The following is a 25,893-nucleotide window of genomic DNA, read 5'->3' on the forward strand; positions in this document are numbered from 1 at the left end:
ACAGCAGAACTGTTTGGATAAGCTGCAGTTTAGTAACTGGAAAATAAGTAGACATTTTCAGTATTGAATGTACTCTTGTGTCTATATCCCAGTCTAGCCATTGGTTCTGCTTTAATAACAATATTTTGATGTAACCCTTTTTTTTTCTTGTTTGGAGAATCCTAGTTGTTTGCTAACAGTCTGTGCATTCTGATTCTAGACAAATGATAGAAGTTGGCTGGCTGCACCTGCTGTATAGTATAATGGTTACAGCAATAAAACAAACAAAAAAAACACACATTTGATATTCAGTTGATGGATCAAGGAGTGTTGCTAAACTTTTTTTGTTGTTGTTGTTCTAAAATTGCAAATTCTTACTGTTTTCGAATATTTCAAATGTGTGCCATGAATACAGTGCCAGAATCAAAGAGGAGGCTGTTTTGGTCATTTAACTAAAAGCTGATATTTATGAAACTGTTCAGTACTCTTACATTCATTATTAAAGTCTAGAAAAGTTTCATGAATACCAAACTTTGTTTAATGACTTTTAAAAACCTGATGGTTTTTTAGCTTTGTAAACAGGGCCCGCAATCCTCTATTATATATACAGAAAAAAAAAACAAGTCTTTAGATGAAAAGAATAAAACCCAGCGCACTTAAATAAAACAGCAGCATTCTAGCTTCAGGGCAGTAGAAAGAAACTGATGCAAAACTAGGTCCCAGGTGATCCCTTCTTAAAGCACAAATATCCTGTTTATACAGGAACACGCCTAATTGCAAGCCTTTTCTGCAGATTAATTGCTTTGCTCAGTGCATGCAGACAGGTCCCTCTCCCGAGACAGCTGGTCAAATGACTATTTACTCCAGTCCCTTTGACAGTCTAATAATATTCCCAGTGAGGCAACTAAGCTCATTATGTTCATTTCAGCAGAAACTGTAACAGCTGGGGGATGCAATGAATATTCCAGCAACCAGATTAATTTGTGCCCTAAATGTTCTGGAGTGTGGAAAACTCTCCAATGGAGAAAAAAGAGAAATCTAGATTGATAGTATTCTAGTTTTGGTTTTTGTTTTGCTACAGCTTTTTGAAGACACTGGGGAGTAGCTGAATAATCAAAAGATGTCCTCACCCACATTCCATTCCGTCACCTCGTTACTGCTTGTCAAAAAAGCTTTAGATAGCAGTAATAACAAATATCAGCCATGCCAGTCAAGCCTCGAGCTACTGCAAGCTTAAGTATCTCTCAGGGTTTGTCTTTCTTTTTTAATTAGTCATGTTTAGAAATACAGTCCAAAGCTGAATTTCTTTAATGTCTCCCATTAGCTTTTTTTATATTAAATGACACTAATTAGAATGTCATTACTCTGGAGCAAATTTGCAATCCATGGTGATTTATGTACAGTGGCACTAAAAAGTTGTCGCAGAGCCCCTTAGGCAATAAATACTGTAAAAGCCTTTGTATAAATCTAATTTCTAGGTATTTTTAGGGTGGGAGTGACTTGTACACTGGTGTGACCTATAGGCTTTTTCCTGAAATTGTTGTCTCAAGAAGGAAGGGAGGGAGGGAGGGAGGGAGGGGGGGCGACTTATAAATCGTTTTTTACGGTACTTTGGGATAAGGGAGTTTACTCACTTCTCATTTGGGGAATATGGAGATGATCCATTCTCATTTAAGAAATATTGTGTTTACTCACTCCTACTCTTGGCTATATCAAGGGTTAAAGTCAAGGTATATTCCAATGTATTATATATAGTGACTCAGGGTGCGTTTAAGGATGGGGAGAATCTCTTCCGATTAACCTTTAACCCACAACTGCACGACCCCCACAACTGACATGCACGTAATGTAAAGGCATCTCTGCACAACCTTAGTGCCTACCATGCCGCTGCCTGGCCTGGGACACAAACAAATGTAGTTTACCCACTTCTTTCTTACCACTATACCACCAGGTGACTGTTAATAAGGGTCTGGGAAATCACCCCTACCTGAGTTAAGTGGAACAGGACAATTATTTCTGCCCAACAAAAAGATCCATAATGTTGGTTTTGTTTCAGACTTTTTTAAAAATTTCTATTAAAGTAAAGCCATGACATTAGAGATAAAAAGTTCAGTTCAAACACACAAGGACAGTGAGAGCAGAGGAAACAGTAGCTGCAGTGTCCCACACTCATGCACTAGTTAATTTACAATATCATTTTTTGGTGTATATTTTCCACATTGTTCTGCTTTATTAAAAATAAAGTAGGCCTTGTTGACAGTCCAGTTTGTTGATATATCACAACAAGTGCTTTTCGTCGTAGTGACACATCAAAACTGGACTTAAAAACCCTTTTTTAACAACCCTCTCAAAGATGGCCTGTACTCACGTGACTTGAAATGACCACAACATAGCCACAGTTTAGGTACAGTTTACAGTATGTATGTTCCCACTTTACCGATCCTTATATAAACGAATCCAGACCTCTGACACTGTGCAAGAAGGCTACTGTCTGTCTCCTCTAACAGTCTGTGATATATGGGGCACTGTAATGATGAGATGCCGTGTTCCAATTACATTGCACTCTCCTAAACTCTGATTACAGCAACAACAGGTGAAAGATGTTGTCCCATACAGTTTGATTCTGCAAAGTATTACTTAGACTTTACCGCCCCCCAGTGGTTAACACATTATTATTTTTTTGTTTGTTTTTTTTAAAAATCCTAGTATATTAGCTAGCCTTTTATTTTTCTATTTATCCAAAACTGGCATATTATTATTATTATTATTATTATTATTATTATTATTATTATTATTAACAGCCCTTCCTGTTAGGCGTGGTGAAGCACTGTACATTGACAGCAAAAAAATTGGGAAAACGTGAAAAAAATAGTTTGGTAAATATCCCAGATCTACAGTAAATGATATACTGTGCACACAACACACTGTACTATAAGTTTCCATTGACATACAAACAATTATCTTATTTGATCTTCGAAGAAGCACAATCATTGTTAGCTTTGTAAATTCCGTGCGTATTATTATTAGAATGGTTTCAATTTTGTATTTTTTTTTTGCCTTAGTGTGCTACACGGTACAAAGTAAAGGATCTATTTTTATTTGTACGAGGCACAGACCTCCGAGTTACAATAGGCCGTTATTATGAGCCATTCGTTATTATTAGTATGACCATCGCCACACAACAGTATGGAAAATTAGAATGTCTTGTTTCTCAAACTTCTTCCTAGTCTGTTAGGCAGCAAAGTGACCACAAGAGGGCGCTATTTTGTAAGAAAGACAAAGGTATATTTTTTTTTAATATAACACTGTCAAGGAACTACACAGAACAACGGTTGTAATGTTCCTTCTTACAACTAAAGTAGAGACAGAGGGTGAACTTCAGTTAAAAGGTAAAGCAAATTGATTCCTTAGTACCGGAAATATCGTAGATTATTTCTGTCAATTATCTGGGAATAATGCGCTTTACAAGAGAGCAAGCCGTGTTTTAAAATGTTCTATTTATTAGTTGTACATCTGCGGAGCCCCGAGTGTCAAGCTTGACAGTAGGTAAATGCTTGTTGATGCAATTCTAATGGAATATCTTAATGCTCTCATATTATGCAGGCTTGCAATGTTTTGCATGTAAGTGTGCTGTATATGCATGATTTGTTTTATTTGTATCAGTGTTTGGCATTGGGTGGTGTGTATGGATTAGTGTTACCAGATTTCCACACAGTATACAATATACAATCACAATATACTCTGCTGTTAACTTGAGCACACTGATACAGTTTTGTACTGTAAAAAGTGAATACAATATCAAAACCGGGGCGATTTAACTTTTTTTTTTTTTTTTTTTAAATGTGCCTTTTCCATTTACATTTTATTTGCGTGGAGGGGACTGGAACCAGTATATCTACTGTTTGCAAAGACTGCATGTGATTCCATCTGTTATTACTACGTTTGAATCCTAGTTCAGCTTTTTGAAGAAACATTCGGCTTGGAAAGGCGCCGCTTGTTTGTTCACCACACGTACCTCTCATTAGAGAAATTACCGAGGTATGCCACAAGATGGCAGTGATGAATACAAATTCAGAAAGAGATTCTTAAACCCAAAGTCAAATCTGTTTCTCATAATTCAAGGGCCAGATTTAAAAATGTTTTTAAAAGGTTGAAACAAACAACTTCAGAGTGTTTAAGAGACCTCTAGTTAAATCGTGATATTCAACCAAACGTTCAGATATTGTAAGACCCGAATATAGTACTCCAATACGCCAGAAATATGGAAATATTCGGTTAGTTTCTTCTGGAAAAACAATGGTGGTGTAACGTGATACCGGTAGCTTTCTCTATTACATGTGAATATACTTTATCTCTGAAGAAAATGAACCATGGCGCTCTGCTAGTATACTGTAACATACACAAACATGTTTCAATATTTAAACTGGGGAATTCAAAGTGCTGGAGGCTAGAAGCTATTCTCTCTGAAATATGCAACATGCTGTGTGTTTACCAGACTGAGGCAGATTGAGAAAAAAAACAAACAAAAAAGACCATTCTTTCTTGCATGAAGTGGGGGAAAGCATGTAAACATGCATTTTATGAAACTGACATTTACCAGATCCAGCAGGGAACCTACATGGGACACTTGGGGAGTGTTCTCTCTCTCTCTCTCTCTCTCTCTCTCTCTCTCTCTCTCTCTCTCTCTCTCTCTCTCTCACACACACACACAATTGGAAATGCTAGAGGTCTGATTGGAGAGTCCAAATGCAAAGGCTAAGACGCATACAATAATTTCAGTCATACAGTCAGGGGAGGGAGGGCAGATTTTAGGCAATATCGTCAGGGACTAGACGATCCCCACTGGCCAGGCGACCCACTGGCCAAATACCTGAAGGGCTTGCCTTTGTCCACCTAGTTCTGCTGTCAAGCTCCTGGGTATAACGAGGTTATTGGCTTGGTGGTGGGATCGGTGGATGACCACTGACCTTTTCCTGAGAAGTTGGTGGGGTTGCTGTGGCGATGTAAAAGACATTCTAAATTGGGCACAATGGTATTTATTGTTAATAATAATAATAATAATAATAATAATAATAATAATAATAATAATAATAATAATAATTTGTCCTGCTGCTTCTCACAAATTTCATACAGTTGGTTTTACAAGTATGGAAATAAGACTCCCATTGCATCGCAGTTTGAGCCACTCCTGGTTTCACTGTGAGTTTAAAGACACACCTGAGCTTGTTACCTATACTACATAGCTAATCAAGCTTGTAGTAAAACCTGGAATGGGTGTAACTGCTATGCAACAGGAGTCTTATTTCCATCCCTGTTTTATTTCTCATTGAAAATTCAACTGTGCTGTACCTTAAAATAGAGACTGCAGATTATATTAAGTACATTTCCAGAAACTACACAATGAGGAAACACAACATTTTGAGGGCGGTGTCACATTCATATGAATTAAAAACAGTTTTATTTACTCAGTGGTTTTAAAACACCCAGGATTGTTTTTGTCTTCAAAATGGCTCTGATATGGTTTTCAGACCTCGATGCATAGAAAGCTGTATAATTATTTAAATGTGACCTTTTCCTCCCTTGTTTTTCTTTCCCAATATAGCCTCGCTGATTGTTTGCCATGTGGCTGATTTAACTCACCGATCAACTGTTTCCTGGAGTGTTTGATAGAGGCTGAGTTCATTTTTCCTTTGAAACTGAGCAAGGACGTTCCAACGAGTTCAGTCGCTTACATGGTTCTGTGCAAAACAGGGGGAGTGTTGAGTGCCAGACAGAAAAGATGGCAAAACAAGGAGAGCTGGAAGACTGATGCTTTGCATTAACACCATTATCCTGTCTGAGGACTGCCTCAATCATTAAATCTTTTAATGAATCTATTAAATACATTCATGTTTGACAAAACTAATACTAATGCTTTGAAGCCCAGTGTGCTGTAATAGTTTAAGAGAGAGATGGGGGTGTAAATGAGAGAGTAAAACTGATTTTGATCTGAAATGTGTACAGTGCGTGCAGCTAGCTAGGCATTTCAAACAGACTTGAACTGTATGTACTAAGAACGGAAAGGGTCCTGGCTTGAACAATGGACTGCACGCTCACTGAAGTGGCAGACAAAGACCAGCCCCCATCCCCCTTCCTCTTCCTCCATAGCCCAGCGTGAGGCTAGCTTTGATCAGCAGTCCACTCCAGAGCTGTGTGCGTCAGCTCTGACGTCAATCCAGCCTGAGAGGGGCTACTGCAGTAGGTAGACAGGGCTATGGGTGGGCTGAGCAGTGACCTGAATGAACAAACAACTAGAAAATCAACATGGCCTGATAACAGGGTGCCCCCCCCCCCCCCCCCCCGTTATTTATTTTGTTTGTATAAAGATATTTATGCAGCCTCTTCGGACATGCAATGGATACCATACAAAAGGTCCTTTCCAAGTTCAGTTCTTGTTTAAAGGAACCCCTGTTCTACATAGGAGGAAGGGCATACCTACAAAAAGAATAGGGGCAGACCGAATGGTCTGAAAACAGAGCAGCTGTACACGGAACTGTAAGGATATCACAAAAAGGAAATTCACTGGAGCTTTGACATATCCAATATGAAGCTCTAGCTTTCCATCGGCCATTTCCCCAGATTCAGATCTCAGATTAAACCTGTTTTATATCAAGTTTGAATTTCAGAAAGTGCTGTGGTTTTCCTAGAGTTGCAGTAACAGCAACGGATGGCTTAGTGTGTCTCCTTAAAGTATCTGTGCAGAATAACAACAGTGCAGGCAGGGAGCTGAGAATGTGTGGAGCTCGTTATTAATGTGCAGAGTGACAGTGACTGAGGATCGAAAATGGAGTGTTTTAAAACTCATTATTATTTTGCAGAGTGACAGTGCTAGAAAGCTGAGAATGGAGTGTTTTATTTTATCATTATTAATGTGCAGGGTTGACTGTGCTGCAGATCTGAGAAATAGGGTGTTGTATTAATAGTGCTGTGTATTTCTTAAAACTGTATTTTATTGTTTTAGTGTTTTTTTTTTTCCCCATGAGAGGAACACATCTTGTTTTCCCTAGATCTGAATAAGTCCAGTTACTCATTCAGATCTCCATGGCGACGGCAGCTCCTGAGTCATCTGCAGTGCAGTGTGCCCATGGAGCCGCTAGCGGATCGTCTTTTAAGTCATGGTCAAGGTATTTGGTGAAATAAATCAAAAGGCTATCATGTCAGACACTGCTACACACATCTTCTAAGGATTTGAACTTGAGATACTCCCTGAACTGTTCAGGAATAAATCCAAGACATTTAACCCCTGGAAGCCTGGCACAAATCTGGTGAAAGTGAAATGGGTTTGGAGGTTTCACCAATATCACCGAATGCCAAAGCATATGAAAGTATACTATAGCGTTCGAGAAAGCATTGTCACATTTGGCAAGGTAAAGCATACAAAGAACGTAATTAACCACGATACGTGGATAGTAGAAGCATAGGAAGTACATGGCAAACAGCAAGATTCGTGTCCAAGTTTACCAGAACTTATAGTAAACAAATGCAATCCCTTTGTTGTTCAGCCAATACAAAACCTCCAGCTTTAATAAATCAACCACTTCATGTGGTCAAAAGGAAGTTATAACAACATGATTACATTAGGAGGCTTTTGCTGCACTTTACATACAAGTATTTTTTCTCAAAAACATTAAAGCTTGACAAAGGCCATTTTGCTTGATGCTGTCACTATGGTTACACAGTGGGCCTGTATGAGGGAAAGGCTTTGGCATCATCCCAGCCTGCCGTTCGGAGCTGAAGATCAGTCTTTCTCAGGAGTGCCATACCCCACGGTACCAGTCTCTCTCCCTCCTCTTTCTACTGTTCTCCCAGCTGCAGGGTGATTCCAGTATATCTTGTGGATTGGGAGGGCATGCCTGCTGGCAGATGGCAAACTGCTTGCTGGTAGGGTAATTCTACAGTGTGATACTGCTTATACTACTGCATCATGCATTTTATATATTTATATTAGAAGCCTATGTATTTTCAAGCTTGGGACATTTTTTGTTTTGTTCTTCCACATGTTAATTGACATGTCACTTGCAGAAACAGAAACAATACACCAAACACTTAACCCATTTACCGTTAGTGCATATGCAGACGCCCATGGAGCCACACACATGCAAACACGCCAATGCACATGCAAACAGAAACATATTGCACGACCTCGAAGCTCTGTTAGATTAGTTTTCCATTTTGTAATGCATTATTAAAAAGATGCCCCCCCCCCGAAAAAAGAAATCAATTATTGATGCTCAGGGACAGGGAGCATGATTTTAATAGGCAGATAGTGCTGTTTGGAGTGGAGAGGGGGAGTGGCGAGGGGGGAGGATTGAGGGAACAGAATGTGAGCTATAAATGGAAAGCATGCCTCTCTCTCTCTCTCTCTCTCCCTCTCTCTCTTCTCAGTGGCGATTTACTGGATGCGCTCAGAATGCATAACAGCCCTTGTAAAGGTAGTCCTTGTGAGTTCTTTTTAATTGAATGCTAACGGCGGAAAATCAGGGAGTTGGAACAATATTGTTTTGGCATCAGATAGAATACGGGTAAAATCTGTTTTGATGCTCTGTGTATAGAGAGTGTTATAGTACAAATACAAGGGGACATAACAAATCTGTTGACAATTTGCGATGCTGCTGGGGAAAAAAAACAACATTGCTTTTTCTTTAACCAGTGGTGTCAATATTATTCACAATAAGACCCGTTGCTTCTCAGTCTACAGCACTGCAGTATGTCCAGTAGACTTTATAGTTACCTTCTATTTACCATAGACGTCTACGGGATTAAAGACCCCACAAAGATGGCATTTCAATGTACAAAAGACCATTAGAATAACCTTATATTCGATCTTTACCAGATACTACCCCACTAGTATAGAAGGGCCACTCTAATCTGATTTTTGGTGCTGGTTTATTTATTTGATATCCTTGATAACAGACTAAATACTGTATATATGGCGGTGTCTCTTTAAATGGGTTTGGTCTGACTGTGTATGTGCGTAAGGAGGCGAGCTTCGTCTGATGATGAACATACAGTGAAATGGAATTAAGCTTCGTTTTGGGGCTTGCTTGCAGCTTTTCAGAAAAACAAAAAACGTACTTTAAAAAAATTATAAATACACACATATATATATATGTATATATATTTTTTTCTTTCCAAGACACTAGACTTGATCAGACATTCGTGTATCGGTTGCATTTATTTTTATTATTTATTTATTTATTTATTTTGCAAGAAATAACGGGGTGGGTTCTGCTTTTGTTTTAGTGATTTAGTTGCCTTCTGCAAGCTCCGTATGAAGTAAGGAAAAACAAACATAACAAACCCATCGATTGGCACAGCATGGCATAAAGGAATCAAAAACACGGTAAGAACACGGTCTTTGTTTTGCATGGGAGTGCTGCTATTTTTGGTTTGTGTTGGACGATGCATCAGGACTGTGGCCACTCCTTGGGGTACGGTATATTATTATCACAACGGGTACCAGTAATTGTCATCAAATCACTTGACACAGAAAATAATGACCGACGCAGATGAAAAGCATTTTATAGTAACGCACGCATGTATTTATTCTATGTGTTTAAAAGGGGTGTAGATAAATAACTAGGCTTATACCAAACGGAAAATATTTATATAAATATTCGATGGGTTTACTGTATCGGTTTACTGTATCAAGTGATGGTAATATTATTACATAGATACATACATCTCCCCAGTGTATATACATGACAATCTGAGACTACAGCCATTGGATACAGCGATCCAAACATTACGTGACCCGCTCAGTTGCAATGACGTAAGGCTTTCAACATTACCACTCCTTTATAGTAGAAAAAAATACACCTCTGTTCCATTTTTTTTTTTTTTTTTTTTTTTTGCTAACGTATCAACAACACCAATGTTGTAAGGTACTGCGTAGCTGTTTTTTAATACTGTATAGGGAATTAAATTACATGTTTAGCTTGAATGCACAGTCCAAATGCAATATGCATGGCATAATCAATAAAGGAGCCTATGCCCATGGCACACAACCCCCATTGATATTAGATGGAATGATGCATACAGTATGTTATTATTATCAATCATCAATCAGCTTTATTTTTGTGTAGCGCAAGTACTAAAGGTAATGGTAATAATAAGAACAACACCAATACATTAGTTTAAAAGTGTGTAAAATAAATAATAGTCAAATAATGCTAAAAAGTAAATGTGCCATATAGAGATGAGAGAATATAATTTTAGATACATGGATTCTCCAGACTATAATAATGTGTTTTAATCGAGATTTAAAAGCATCAACAGAGGGAGCATCACTTACATTGTAACAACACTTGTAAAAGTTTACACAGTGTTTCTGCAGTGTTACCATGCATTTCCCTGTTTATATAATGCATTTACTGTAGTTTGCTATAGTTTTCCATGTTTAGTAATATACCATACCTCACTGTTCTTTACAGTGTTTGTCTATGCTTTACCATGCTTTTATTAGGCTTTATTACACTTTGCTGTGCTTGTACTATGGGAAACATTTATAATGAAATCTTCCTTTCCTTTTGATTGGCTTGCTAATGCTTAGATAAATACAGTTTACTTGTGCCATGTGGTGAATATCATCAAAACTGCTATTTAAAATATCCATGTGTTTTGCTTGCTTTACTAAAAGAAAATATATATGCTGTTCAAAAACACTAGATTCTCATCATTGTCTGTTTGTCGAATATTAACCTGTGGATTCTGGGAAGACCACATTTAGAGTACCTCGTATTTACAGTGGTTGTGGGGTAGGGCTCGCACAAGTGCAGCACCACCAGGGAGGGCAGGTTGTGTGTAGTGTGTACCTGGATGGTATAAATAGACAGGGATTGATCCTTCTATTGGACAAACAGTATGCCAATAAATAATTATGGGGAGCCAAGTTGAGCCTACCTAACTAATTTCACTAAGCCAGATTCGAACACAGGCCTTCAGAGAAGATAGGCTTGGAATTAGTTTTGCCAGAGTCAGTTGTCTTATGCCGTGACGGGAAAACAGTTGACCTTAGCTCAAAAATGGACTTGCCCAGCCCTGACCTTAAGGATTTTTGCATTTGAGTGTGTTAGAGCATAACTGGTTGAGTGGAGAAACCATTCTTATCGGAGAGTGAGAGGGAGCTTTGTAATGAGGATGGAATTTATTACTCTCCAGAGCGCTGTATTTCCTTTGCTCGACAATCTCCTGAAACTCAACCAGGCACTCTGGCAATTATCCAGCTCTGCTTCAGGAATGCTAAACACAAACACTGGATAAGCTCACAAGGCAAAGCTACCCAATGCAACCAGGTTAATTGTGCTATTAAAATGAAATGGAGGCTCAACTAATAGAACAACTCAGTGGGTCTGAAGCAAGAGGATCAAACCCAAGCCATTTCTACCTTAGTTTAGGGCAAACTGGCAATCCTTTCATCAAAAATTTGAAAAAATGCTATTGGGATGCGTATTACCTGTACAGCAGCAGCAATGGCAGGACAGTGGATTGAAACAGTTGTTGCCCAGTGGTCATGATACGTTTGCATGGTGGTATAGATATGGTACAGTCCGTGGTACTACAGTGCATTACAATGCATTGCTTTACTATTGTAAGTCATTTATATGGAAATGTTACCACTTTGGTACCTTTCTACTAATAGTGAATACTATTGCAACTGGCCATCTGAGACCACCACCATATCATCAATGGCACTTGATTCGTCAAGAGGCAGATAACATTGAATAGTTAACAATGCTACTCTGGTTAACTGTCATTAACCAATGAAATAATAAGAGTCAGGAGCATTCAGTAGTGTAATGTCAAATACAAATAGCCCAGTTCAACAACGAGTAACATCTTCAAAGTCCCTTGCAAGCTGAAACTCATCTAAAATGACCTTCATTTTAATGATACCTATCACAAGAGTTTATAATGAGCTTGGCACACTTGATCTATTATTAAACATTCTCTTGAGATAAAGTATTAAGAATGTGCATATTTACCGTTGCATAATATGCTTCTATACAGTGCTTTTTCTAATTTACTGAAATAGCTTCCCCTTACCATATCACTTCAATCCCAAGGTGTGATTGTGATGTCCATGAGTTAATGTCTATTGGGAGATACTGTACTATGGCGGACAGAAATATGCAAGTGTCCAAACAGTGTGGAGCAAATTGTAGAAGAGCAGTACAAACAATCTCTCAATATTTGACTATAGGTGCCCTAGTCTGTACATTAGTAGTAATTACTACAGGTTCCATTTACAGTAATATAATATACAGTTGATCTTGATATGGATGTGATACAGCCATCTGAAAATCCTTTGTATCAGATAGTGTCTATCAGATAGCCATGGGCAGGATGCCTCCATTTGTCCACCCATTTATTATGTGGTCGTGACAGGGACAGTCTCTGTGTTTCCCACAGGCATCCACTCTGCCACTTCAGTGGTTCACAGGAGTGGATGGAGGTGCTGTGGAGCTGTTTCCTGCAAAGCCAGAGGTGTCAGTGCTCACCTAAGTGTGCCAAGTTCATTTCAAATTGGGAAACGCCAGTAAGCATTAGCACTTGAGTTGTTTCTGAATATCTCTCTTAGTTTCTTTGATTGTTTGAAAACTCCTCATGGAAAACCCATAAACGCAGTGCTGTGACATTTAAACATTACTGCATTGTGGAGCACAGCATTTGTTCATGGGCAAAGACTATCTCACTTACGCATAATACTGTGTAAATCGTATGCCAAAGTCAACACAATTGCTTCATGTTAAAACTTGGCTAACATTTGAACAGTGATCACCCTAACGGTCAGGCTGAGGGCCCATGCATTGTACTGCTTTGCTGTTTTAAACCTGTGGGAATGTTGGGAGTGCTGGGAACATGCATCTCATCTGTATCATTTAATGGCATCTGATGTCTTTAGCTCTCTTTACAGTGGGATGCATTATGAAAGCCATTGAGCAGATTTGCAGATTTGTGAAAATGAAGTGACCGTTGTGTTGTATAATTTTAATCTGTAGAAAACCTGGTTTCAGAAAGAGAGAGGGGGGACAGCGAGCCCCCAGGACACAGTGGTGATCAGTCTTGCTTTCCATAAGACCCGTGTATTGATTCAGAGAATAAAATTTTTGCCAATGGAGTTGCTGACCAGATTTCTTTTAATACAGTATGAGAATATTGTTCTTTTTGTCATTTTACAGTTCTTTGTGACATTTATTTATTCATCCATCGCTTTGTGCTCCAGACTGCGTTGCCAACTTGGAATCCTGCAGTCCAAATATTTTCATAATTTATTTTCTGCTGTGATCGTAATTTGTTATGCTTTATAACTAAATCATGCTGTTGGAAGAATCTGCTGTACAGTGTGGTCGGCCAGATGTACTGGAGTTCTGACTGAACACAAGACTTGGATGTGTGTGCGTGTGTGTATGTGCGTGTGTGTGTGTGTGCGTATGTGTGTGTGTGTGAAATTCTGCTTGGGTTTGCTGTTGAGATGTCTTGAATACAGTCTGGCTGCCTATCCGGATGGAGAGGAAATCCTGAACAGATGCAAAGTAAATATGCATGGAGGAGCTGGGCTTGTCGCACAGTCCCTTGGCTGCTGCTGGAGCATAGATTGTGGGATGCCAATGGCAGGGGTAAAGCACACTGACAAAATCCCATATGCAAATGATACTAAGCCCCTTTGCCTCAGAACTGCAGACACAGATAGACAAATACATGCTGTATCAATATTTTCAAACCAGTGGCTTCATACTCACCTTATTGCTATATTTTCCTCAAAGGAAAACAATGAATTGATTCACAAATGTCTGTCAGAACAAAGCCCATAAACCGCTCCTAACAGCTCCCTGATATTTGTGTCCCTCAATTTTGCTTTGTGGTAATGTGTCATTAGTATATCCTAATGTTACTTGGGTTGGCCCCTCAAGGTATGATAATAAGGAAGGGGATTTGTTGCGGGCTTGCTTGTGATCTCTACTGTTGCCCGCTGGACACATATCCGAGAAGCAACCCCTGCTAAAAGCCCTGGAAACACTTAATTACTGCTTTATGCTACTCAATTGGCAGAGTGCCGTCAGGAAGATTCTGAAATGAGCTTCAGTGAAGAGAACTTGAACTGTCCTATCACAGATGAACATTGCACTGAAAGTCCAGTAATTTAGTCATTCCAAAAAAACAATTGCTGATTGCTCATGTACATTTTATGTTGTGTCCCTCTAGAAGGCGACATCCAGTTGCTAGGCACAGTATGGGCATGCATTGTGTTGCCGCACCAGGATTGTGTTTATGACTAGCACAGAAGAACCATAGTGTTTTCATCTTTTTACATGACCGTTTTCCTTCATTTTTAAATTTTTAATGCATTTGACTGATCAAAATGACATTATACAAAAGACAAAATTTACATCCGTTTTCACAACTTTGTTTTTTCTAATGCAGTGCAGGGTCTCCCAATTCAAATGCAATTTCAGATGGCTGTACAAAGCTAATACTTTTATGTGATTGGTAGCTGTTATTCATGATGAGCTTTTCTAAGCAGGCATTGTTAAAGAGATTGCTCCCTTTCTTTAGTCCTCAGTATGATCCATTCTAGTGTGTCTTTATAGGGCTTCAACTATCTCCATCTGCAGGACTAGTGTCCCTCTTGCTGGTTGACCGCACCAGTTTGTTGACTTTTCTTGTGCTTTGTTTGCCATGCTGGACCATAACATTTTCTTCCTGCATGCATGTTATTGATTAACACATGTTGTTGATTATTTCCACTTGACTGGTCCTTCTACTAATACTAGCAATTTCCCATCATCTGCAAGGACCGCCCTCTCTTCCACATGTGGATTTCTGAGTCTCCTATTGATCGTGTTATTTCTGACAATTGTCTATGATTCAATTCTTCTTTGGAAGAATATCCTTGTGATTACTCTACTTTAATAACAGTTAAACCATCTTCTCAAAGGTAGAAGCAGTTCAGTGCTTGTAGACTAAACATGCAGAGGTCCTTTTGAAGTAGGTTGTTCATTACACAATAACTTATTAGCATATTGACATAACAAAATGTGCTGGGTTAAGCAGTACCAAATGGGATGCTCGCCATTAAATAATTTGAGTAGTCCTCTCAAGTGCTGTCCGTGGTACTGAAACTACTTTGATTAACTTGGATTCAGCCAGCTTGTTACTACAAGGTGTGCAATAGTATTGCATTTATTGCCCTCCCCCACTCCAAGTAAGTAAGGTTAACAGTTTTATTTTCCTTCTGCAAGTTGCACTTACATAGTTAACTTTCTTACTTGCATGCTGATTGAAATGATCCCATTCGATCACGTAGAAGTGATCAGCTCCATATGGAAACACATCAAAAGTATGTGCTGATCCAGCATGCCTCCTTCCCATTGGCTGATTATGTAACAAGCACTTTATACCAGCTGCTCTCCATGGTATGGAAGCATGCTTTCCATTGTACTATTACACACCCAACAGATAACAACAAATCGTGCCTGGCTAATTCCAAATTAGGAATTTCCAAGGCAAAACATAACAGTGGATTAGCAAGATTAACAGAGGAGAAGAGGAAACTTGACATGATCTGAGGGCACACTGTGGCTGCTTTATGTTGGTCTCTGAGAAGGCAGATGTGTGGTAGTTGCATGGTTATATTTTGGGGTTTTTGGTAAACCTTTATACTATATTTAAAAACAGAACCGCACTCTCCAACAAAACCCAAGTGTTGAATTAATTCTTTAACTTCCACTGAGTGCAGATGCATATAAAAATGGCACCATTTTATTTTTAAACCACCTTGCGGTTGTGTAAAAATAGAAACACCTGGCATCTGTAGCACACACTTTTGTGTAATGGGCTGCCAATCATACTTGCATTCTACCTCCTTGATAGTCAGTTTCAGACGTGGTGGCCAACTTTGCAGTCTTGCCCTCTCAAATCAGTGCTTTCTTGGCTGCACCTTGTTGATAATGTCATGGCAGGTCATCTGTAAATTATTTTAGAGAGCACATCCTGTAATAACACAACCTGTTTGTGTGCATTTTGAAAAAAAGCTACTGTGTGTTCATCTGTCATTGTAGGATGTCCTAAAAGTAATCAGCTCATTGAAACAGTGACTGACTGAATTACTAATCATGCTGTCCAATCAACAAAAGGCAACCTTCAATTCAAAACTCTTACTCCTGCTTTTAAAATGGGATGACATCTACTGTCTGTGAAAAAAAATATGTCACCATGTTTAAATTTGGTAGACTACAAAGCATTATCTCCCCTGTGCTGTTTTACCTATCTTACTTTAAATGTATGAAGTGTAATAAATTCAGATCTGTACTATATAATGTGAACTTCAGATCTCCAATACATCACTGCATTGGCCTGACCTACCCCCTCACAGATGCCTTTGTCTAGCTCTAGCCTCTCAGGTACAGCCTCTTTGAATCCCCATGTAGAAGATTACATTGAATGCTTAACACTGGCTCCTTTGTCATTGGTTATTTATTGACTATCACCCACCAGAGTTTGGGCCCTGATGCTTGCGTCCTGCTCCCTGCCCTGTCATTGCCTATTACCTGGGGAATTGATTAGTGCTGTTTCACTGCTGCATGGTGCTCAAGAAACAAACAAACCACTCTCTGCAAATGTTTAATTTTAAGCTATGAATGTGACATTTTTCAGCAACAATGAAAAAAAGCAAAAATATTCTACCTGCATCCTCGCTTTTTTTTTTTTTTTTTGGTAAAGCAACAAAGTTATTTTAAAAACCATCTAGAACACTGCTATATATTACCAGCAAAACAAACAGATCTTGGGCCATCAGTAGATGGGCTGGCTCTTGTTCTTTATAAAGATAAGTGAATACTGTAGATTTATAGCAGAACAGCCCCTGAGCTTGGGTGAAAGCACCTTAACCCAGACTTATCATAACAAAAAAAATAATAATAATGCAGTATTGCAAAACATCATAAACACTTAACCAGGACCATTACTTGTGGAGTGATAGGCCTACATGCTGTATATTGTATTGTGCCCTGTGTAGTGTGATATGCATTGTATTGTGATTTTAGTCTTGCACTTCTATAGTCTACATTCAAACCTGAAAATGAACCATGCTGCAAATTAATCAGTTCCCTCTGCCTCCTCCTCTAGGAACAGAGAAGTGGTATGTTGGGGGCGGTTGTCACCTGGCAAAGTGATTAGCGTGCTGGGCTGCTGTGATTCTTTCTGCAAGTGCAGTGGTCAGAGTGCTGGGTTGAAATGTTCTTTAGAGGCAAGTGTGTTATTGTAGTGAGTTTTTACAAATGTTACCATTATAAAAGCTGAATGTAATGCACTGCTTGTTTACTAGTTATTTTGATTGAACTTGACATATGATGTGCTTTCTGACTTTTTTTTTTGTATCCTGGGATGTGGCTATAGATTGATGTATAACACTGAATCAATAAGGCTATTTATTCTAAAACATTTGCCCACTTGCTTGGAGATGGCAACAGCTCTTCTATCTTTTTTTTATTGTTAAAAACTGCACGGGACATTGACCTTTTAAACAGTAGCACTTTTTAAACATAAGCAAAATCATTTGCAACCCAGGCAGATTGACATCCCTGTAAGACATTAGACATTTAGACATTAGAAGAGTTGACCAGACTACCAGTGGTTTATGAAACAGTGAGGAGAGGTTTTTTTTTTTTTTAACATGTCACCAGTAACCTTTTACAGTTAATGTCTGAAATGGCTGTAATTATTCAATTAAAGATTGTTTTAGTGAAACAATGAATGGTGTGTTAATAATACTACTGATAAAAAGAAACAGCTGACAGTTGACTGTCTTTGTTTCACATGTATCCTAAAATTCAGCAATTGACCCAATGTAACCTCCTTCCAGGTCCTAATCATTACAATTATTTAATGGCCTCTATAAAACCTGGAGGACCTCTGTGGTACTACGGATCCAAGTCTATTTCCCTTATGGTTCCAGGTATTTTTATAACTCCATCACAATGCATTCTGGTACCTGCAGTCCTGTTAACCAAAGCATTTGGATGTGAGTTAACAAACCCAGGGGGTCATATGGTCACCTGGCATGAAATGATTGTTTCCAATTATAATGTTACAGTGCGCAATATTGACTTTTAACATCCCGCATTTGTCACTGCAAAAATTAACCCTTGATCATATTGCTTCTGTTCTTGTTGAGGCTCTATTATTATTGAGGGAGTGCTCAGATTTGTGATGGACATCTACACCTGGTCAGTGTTTCTTAAAAAATGCTGGGACGGAACTTGGATGTAGTAAGAAGGAAATGCACGTTAACACTAAAAAGAGATCAATATGTGGTAATGTCAAAACTATGCCCTTTTCTCTGGGTCAGACATTGCTGGGGGTAATTGTATTCTCTGGGTTTTGTCAATGTTGCAAAACCAACAAACACCTTGAATTGGCTTTCTGCTTTCACAGAATACACTTCCTGCAGTTTCTTTCAAAACTGATCTTGAATTGGAAGAAAAGCAATACTATGTAACGCCTACTAAGCCACCTGTTTGTTTACAGTGCACTGTAAAGTTATCCATGGTGTGCTGTAGTGGTTGCCTCTCCGGAGAGTTGATTTAGTTAAATAAAAGAGAGCAAGGTCTCCAACTGACGTCTGCACTTGTGTCTAAGATACGGTCCGCATGCCTACCTGACTTGAAGTCTTAACGCTGCAGTCTAGCTTAAAGTTGCAGCTTGAGCCAAACTATCAGACCCAATACTGACCTCTATCATACGTTCTGTATGTTCACCATTGGCTCATAATCTGTGTATAAAAAGCAATTAAAAAACACTAGACATATGTTGACATAGAAGTTGTATTGTGGTTCTTTAATGGTGAGTATATGTGATTTATAGTGATGCCAATGCTGTGCATGCATACTCCCTCTATCTTATTTACCTTTTAACAAAATAGTCCGTCATGAGCATTGTATCTTATTGCACCTCATGCATCAGGACTATCCCGCGTTTTGTGACTGTATATTTGCGTACAGCACTGAGTGTTATTGCGAAACACAGCAGCCCTGTGTGGCATCATGCTTTCCATCACAAAGAAGTTTTTAAAATTATTTTTAAAGAATGTGATTCATCACCACCAATGCAGTAATAAGGTTGTGATTCCATGTGAAAGGTAGACCTTATGTCTATTTGCTGCATTCGTCTCTTATTGTTGCTAACCACTCGGATATTAGGCAGTTGGAGAAGCAGAGTCAATGAACAGCATTGTTAATTGACTCTGTTGGTGGACTTTTTGCTGGATTTCATTTTCTTAGATGTTGACTTTTTATGTAAAAAAGATTTCCTTGAGCCAATATAACAAGCTTTTGAACCAATCTTGTAAATTCACTAACAAGCATACGAACAGTATGTCTTCAACATGTACGTGTTTTGTTTGTAGGTAATATAATATAATTCAAAGTGTAGGGTTATTTTTATAGGCTCCTTAACATTTTGTTGGCTTTAATTCAAAAGTCTACTGTGTTGTTGTTGTATTATGGTAAAGCGTGGGAAAAGCATGTCAGTCTTACAAATTACAGTGACAAACCTGTGAAAGGCAAAAGTGAACTATCTATTAGTTTGGAAACCCTTTCACAAAGCTTTGAATGAGGCAATTGCGTGGACATCACCTACTCCATTTCGATGTAAATGTATGTTGAATGCTGTGTAAGTGGTTGTAATTTAAGGAATGATGTTGTTCCAGTTTGAAAAGCTTGATAAATATACTGTATCTCCTCATGTAGCAGTTTATCATGGTACATTTACAGTTCACTCTGCATTTGCCTTGTGTACTGTGATGTGACTGTGCTTTACCATACGTCGTTTGTGCCTTTATGCTGTATGCCTTACTGCACCTTGTTATGCTTTTTGCATACCAGATAGTAAACCTACAAATATATAGTTCTGCATGAAAGGTATGTGAAAATAACTTCATTCTGTCACAATTTAATTATCATTTTTCAAATTATTTTTTATTTGAATTTTATGGAGTGTGAGAAACATGCTCTGTCAATCAGATACAGGTACTTAATGTTTGATATGAATCGTTCTGTGGTATTATTTTGGGGGCAGATGAAGCTGGTGTCTGTATCAGTTTGTATCTACTGTTTACTGAATTGTGGTGCTGTCAAAAAAGAATACTGCCGCTTTAAGAGTGGGCTGCTCGGCGTTTGTCTGTTTCAGTTGAGAAGTCCGATTCCGTTTCATGTCTCATTTGGTCTCCTGGAGACTTTAATGGCAGGTACCAGTGATTACCACTGGAATTGTGTTTTGGTCGATTTAGCTGTCAATTTTTTTCCCCCCATCAAATTATTTTTATTTATTTATTGTCATGCTTGATTCCAGTTTCTCCTTCCTGAACCTTATATGGTGAATAACATTCCCGGTGCGGTTTCCGATGGATGCTAATAACATGGCGATTTCGAATCGATCTAAAGGCAGAAGATAAAAGAACATCACACATACTCGTAACGTGAACAAGCAGGCTATTGCAAGGTAAGTGTACAATATAATGAATTATTAAATGCTGTTCTGTTTTGCTGTGGAAGCTCAGCCATTCATTACGCTCACTAGATACACAGGCATTGCATGAAAATGCCAGTGAATCAGATATCTATTCTTGCTATGCTAGAGCCATACTAATACGACTATTAATAATATTAATAATTGTAATAATAATAGTAGTAAATCGCATAGTAATACCGTGTTATTTTGTGAACACATAGCAGCGAACTCTTAAAATAGATTTTAAAAAAATTCAGTTTAGCTATTAATTTGCTTTTTTTTTTTTAAATTGGAATATAAAGGTTAATACTTTTCATGAAAAGAAAAAATCTTGGCTCTTATCCAAGTAGGAAAAAAAATCTCAGTGTTATATTATTTTGGGGAAATGACACATGCAAGATGTCTATCATGCAACAGTAATTTATAGCTATTTTATTCTGAACAGGAAGATAGATCCACTATACAGACAATGTTAGGTCGGGAAGGGATCGTCAACAAATTTCTTTCAGTAAAACCGCTGTACATAATTTGTATAACAATCATGTTCTCCCGTCCCGATCAGCTACTATAGATGTTAAGTGGACGTATTGTTTCTTTTTTTTAACAAATATTGTTTGACTATTGTTTCTTGTTAGAAGTGTCTTAATAAATACACACGGTCCCTAAAGTGGGTTGAACTTCAACTACTGTTATTGCGGACAAATCTCTCGCATCCCTAGCAAGATCGCAAAAAAAAAAAAAAAAGAAAAAAAAAGACAAGCAGATGTGACATTTTAACATAATGCAACTGTACAGGTATCCTGCCTGACATTTCACCAATAAATTGAATGTGAAGTACAGTGCCATATAAAAATATGTGTAGTATCTTAGAAAATCTATTTGATTGCATTTCAGAGGTACATGTGTTTGGAATGGATTTTACTGTTGGAACACATTTGTTGGCACTGCTATGTATGAAACATGGCGAGGTATATCTGGAGTATACATATTTTAAACATACTGTATCTGTGATTTTATATATATATATATATATATATATATATATATATGTGTGTGTGGGTGTGTGTGTGTGTGTGTGTGTGTGTGTGTGTGAGCCTTTCTTGGGTTTATTAGCCGGTAAGAGAAGATGCCCAAACTTCCCATTGAAGACATTACACAAGTTATACACAGTGATACCGGAGAACTTTGACTTCTTGAGACACCGTTGGAACAAAAGAGAACATCTGTTCCAATAGACGCCATGCCTGCGAGCGATCTTACCCTGCCTGTTAGATACCTCAGTTGCCCTTTTGATCACGGTGGCTACAATTTCATTATCAGGCCTCTCATTCTGTATGGGTTCCCGCATTGATTTGTAATATAACGTCCTTCCCTGTTGGTGACAATTGTTCACATATTATAAAGGGCTGGGATGTTACAGTCTGGCGTTCAGTTTAGTGCTCATGATCAGCAGACCACTGGGTAATAGAAAAACAGAGTGGTTGAAAAAAAACAAACATTTGTAATGTGTGTCATTGTTTGATATTTGGAGGGGGTGGAGGGTCAGTTAGATGCTGTGAACAATTCACTGTTCAAAGGTTAGAAAAATGCAATCAGTTAGCTTGAAAGACGAGAGTACTACATTGTTGGATGTTTCTATGTCACTTTTTTGCGAAACCGTTTCTAAATGTTGGACATGATAAATGGTATTTGTCTTCTGAATGCCACTAGTGTACCCAAATGATGCTCCCTTGTGCAACAATGCAGCTGGTTTTCTCTTTCCATAACAGCTATTCATTTTAATCAGAGGCACCTGTGTTGTGAAAATTGACTAAAACGTTTTGGTGTGATTTATGATGCGTCACTAAAGATTTAAAAAGGATTATTATGAAAAATAACAATACGGGTAGTGTAGTACTTTTTATTTACTTATTTATTTTTACATGCAGTGTTCCAGTTGAAAGATCAGTTTGTCCTTTTAATATTAAACTTGGAATTCTTTTTTGGAAAATAACATACTGGTTGTCATAATCCAGATTGGGTACACACAGGTTTAAGTAACCTTTCTCCTCTTTCCATTAGTAAATGTTGAAGATGACCACTCCCAACAACCTCAAGTCACCCTGTGTGCCGAGGAACGGCTTGGTCAAGCTTCCGGCCCAGCCCAACTGTCTTGGCTCAGCCAGCATCACCAAAGGGACCCCAGCGGCCAAAAACCGCCTGTGCCAGTCCTCCTCCGTGCCCACCATCCTGCCTCCTGCCAGCCTGCCATGCCACATGGAGCCCCTGCCCGCCACTGCATCCCTCCTGGCAGGCGACCCAGATGATGTCTCCCCCACTTCAGACCAGCCCCCTTGCAGGAAGCTTTCCAAGCCCTCCCTGGAGCGACAGCTGGTGCTGGACGAGAAGGTTCTCAACCGGCTGCTCTGGTACTTCGCCACGGTGGAGAAGTGCATCCTGGCCCAGGTGTGTAAGACCTGGAGGAAGGTTCTCTACCAGCCCAAGTTCTGGGAAGGGGTGACGCCCATCCTGCATGCCAAGGAGCTCTACAGCCTCCTGCCCGGCGGAGAGAAGCAGTTTGTCAGCCTGCAAGCCTTCGCCCTGCGCGGGTTCCACTCCTTCTGCCTGGTGGGGGTCTCTGACTTAGACATTTGTGAGTTCATTGACAACTACCCCCTCTCCAAGAAGGGAGTCAGGTCCGTCAGTCTGAAACGGTCAACCATCACAGATGCCGGCTTAGAGGTATGATTTTGTTTGTTTGTTTGTTTGTTTATTTATTTATTAAAGTAAAAAAACTAAAGGCTTTCCATAGCAAACCTATGCAAGCCTAGAGATGCCAAAATACCTGTCTGATGCAGTCACACACTGATACACGGTACCATGACAAAAGGGTATTGGCTCATGGCATGTGATAAAAGCCTTACCTCTGTGACATCATTCTACTGTATTCCTGTTGTAGTGCACTGCTTTGCCATTTGTGATGATTTGGCAATGGCAGAAACACATGAATACGGGCAGCCTTATCACATATACAAACCGGTAAATATCTACACTGAATTCTGGCTTGGGCCTATAGTTCTAGGGATTGCATAGCTGTTTCACCCATTCCAGGTTTTACTATGAGCTTGATTAGCACCAGTGTATAGGTAGCAAGCTCAGGTGTGTCTTAAACTCATAGTAAATACAGGAATGGATCAAACTGCTATGCAGTTGGAGTCTTATTTCCTTCACTGGGTTCTGTGCTGGCTCAATGGAGCTGTTTTCTGGCCGAGCGGTGATAGCAGATGTGATCTCAGAGGGCACTGGACCAGTTCCAGTTTAGTTGCAGAGAGCCTGGTATTAAAACCAGGTTTGGGAGCAGCTGTGAACAGCAATTTATACTGCGTTTGTACCACAAGCAAGGACCAGAGCCTCAAGTTGACATCCTGATCCTTTGGTGTCTTACAGGCTTTTGTTACATATTTATACCTGCCACCTTTGAGAAGATTTTATTAAATGCTTTTTAGGAATCCATTTTGTGTGCTGCAGTATCACAGACACATGAACCAATTGAACACCTGTGTATTTTTTTAAATTTTTGTACTAAAATATGATTCTTTGACATCATGTACTGCAGCCTTTTACAGTCTAGCCTCCTCTAAACAGAAGCTCCTGACAGGCTGCCTTTTGTTCCAGTCTGTTTAAATTCCACTAGGCAGATTTGGATGCAGGTCCGTCATGCATCGTGAACCATGCTTGACACTTTGTCAGTCTAGAAGCTAAACACTTGTATTATTTCGTGACTGTAGTAGCAGATGATAGGTTGTTCCAGCTTAGAAACATAAAGTTAAAATGTAAACTCTCTACTATGGTTATATGTAAAAGCAAAGTTAGCAAAAGCTTTACACTATAACTAAGCCAAGTTTGAACTTATCCATGCTGTAGCTGGCGCAACCAAACCCAGATCCAAAGGACTACTCCTTTACCTGTAAAATGAAAGATACTTGGCTTCCTACCACTAACCCTCTGTATGATGCAGTTGGAAACTGTTTTCTTTCATAGCCTTGTTCAGTTGAAAAAGGCTGAATGAAGGATGGGAATGTCCTGTAAGAAATTCCTCCCTGTGTCCAAGGCAAAAGTAGATGAGAGTCTGCGAATATGCAATCTATGGATCACAGACCAGGCTTTTTAAAAACTTCCCTCACTCGTATTTCTTTGCCTTGCTAAGGGAGTGGTCAGTGGTGTGTTAAACCCAGGTGCTGCTCATGAATCCTGCTAACAAACAGTGAATGATAAAGCAGTCATGGACAGTGTGTTGGCTTTTGATGCAGGCTTGTACTGTCACCAGCACAACAGCTGGAATTAAGACAGCCGAGTTAAGACAATTTCACAATGCTGAACTACCTCTTAGCCCTAGCAGTGGCATGTTATACAGAAACATGCTTCACAGAAGCAATGTGTCTCTTGTTTCTTTTTTTTCTTTTGTTCTTTGAACAGAGGTACACTTAGCCTTGTGGAGGACCCAGGTGGTGTCACTGTTGTGTTTCACATGCTCTTTGTTCTGTTCGGTTATGCCCACCCGCCCCCATATTGGGTTACACAGTATTGGATTCCTGTAGTTTCTTTGCCAAGGGAGTTCCTTCTTGATGACAGATCTACAGACCAGTTTCTGTGCGTTCCTTTAACTGCGGTTGTTTTTTTTTTATATAACTAGACCTTGTGGGAATTAATCCTTTCCGATAGACCAGAACAACAATATCTCAATAATTGTGTACAGTGCCTTTTACAGGATTTCAATTAGGTGGGGTCAGGGGAAAAAAAAAAAAAAAACTCATCTAGCAATGGTACACTTAATGAATCTTACCAGCTATAATTAAGTTCTCAACACTTTACATATTAAATGGCTTGTATATTGAATAGACTTGGTTTAAAACAAAATTATTTCCTTTTTAATGCAGGGAAATCTGATCTCACTCTTGTGGCTGTATAAAAGCCTTTGTGAAATATCAAAGCACTGCTGTCTGCTTGGTCAAGCCTAAGGCTGCGACGAGGCTGTCTTTTATTTATTTATTTATTTATTTATTTATTTATTTTTACCATCGATGCCCTTAAAAAGATGTCACCAAAACTAACAGAAGTAATACATTTAGAGCTACTGATAATATACTGAATAGGTACTAAATTATAGATAACTATTACTTTATATCAATTAGACAGTAGCATAACTTCTCTAAAAAAAATATGTTGCCTTATTTTCGTCTTGATTTGGTGCCAAGTGGTGATAAAAGCACAAAAACAATCCATTGAATGATCAAACAAGTAAATCCAAGTATCGAATGGTTCGTCTTCGACAACAACAACATAACTTATTTACAAAAAACAGTCCTGCATTTTCAGTGTCCATTTCAT

General features: G+C 38.9%; 1 protein-coding gene across 5 annotated transcripts in view; it reads left to right on the forward strand.

The window, feature by feature from the left end:
• The first annotated feature begins 3,294 nt into the window (after window positions 1-3,294).
• The window catches only part of LOC121300812 (F-box/LRR-repeat protein 16-like), a 28,257-nt gene continuing 5,658 nt past the window's right edge, over window positions 3,295-25,893 (forward strand). Inside the window, exons 1-4 of one of the 5 annotated variants that reach the window (XM_041229693.1) lie at window positions 8,392-8,459; window positions 9,262-9,361; window positions 20,368-20,517; window positions 22,588-23,247. In XM_041229693.1, the coding sequence (XP_041085627.1) occupies window positions 22,591-23,247 (657 nt within the window). In that variant the 5' untranslated portion in view covers window positions 8,392-8,459; window positions 9,262-9,361; window positions 20,368-20,517; window positions 22,588-22,590. Of the gene's footprint in view, window positions 3,369-8,391; window positions 8,460-8,523; window positions 8,541-9,017; window positions 9,362-20,367; window positions 20,518-22,587; window positions 23,248-25,893 lie in introns of those variants that run through there. The other 4 variants (XM_041229694.1, XM_041229695.1, XM_041229696.1 and 1 more) reach the window with 4 other exon arrangements.

The sequence above is a fragment of the Polyodon spathula genome, chromosome 26 (genome assembly GCF_017654505.1).
Source record: "Polyodon spathula isolate WHYD16114869_AA chromosome 26, ASM1765450v1, whole genome shotgun sequence".
Lineage (NCBI taxonomy): Eukaryota > Metazoa > Chordata > Actinopteri > Acipenseriformes > Polyodontidae > Polyodon > Polyodon spathula.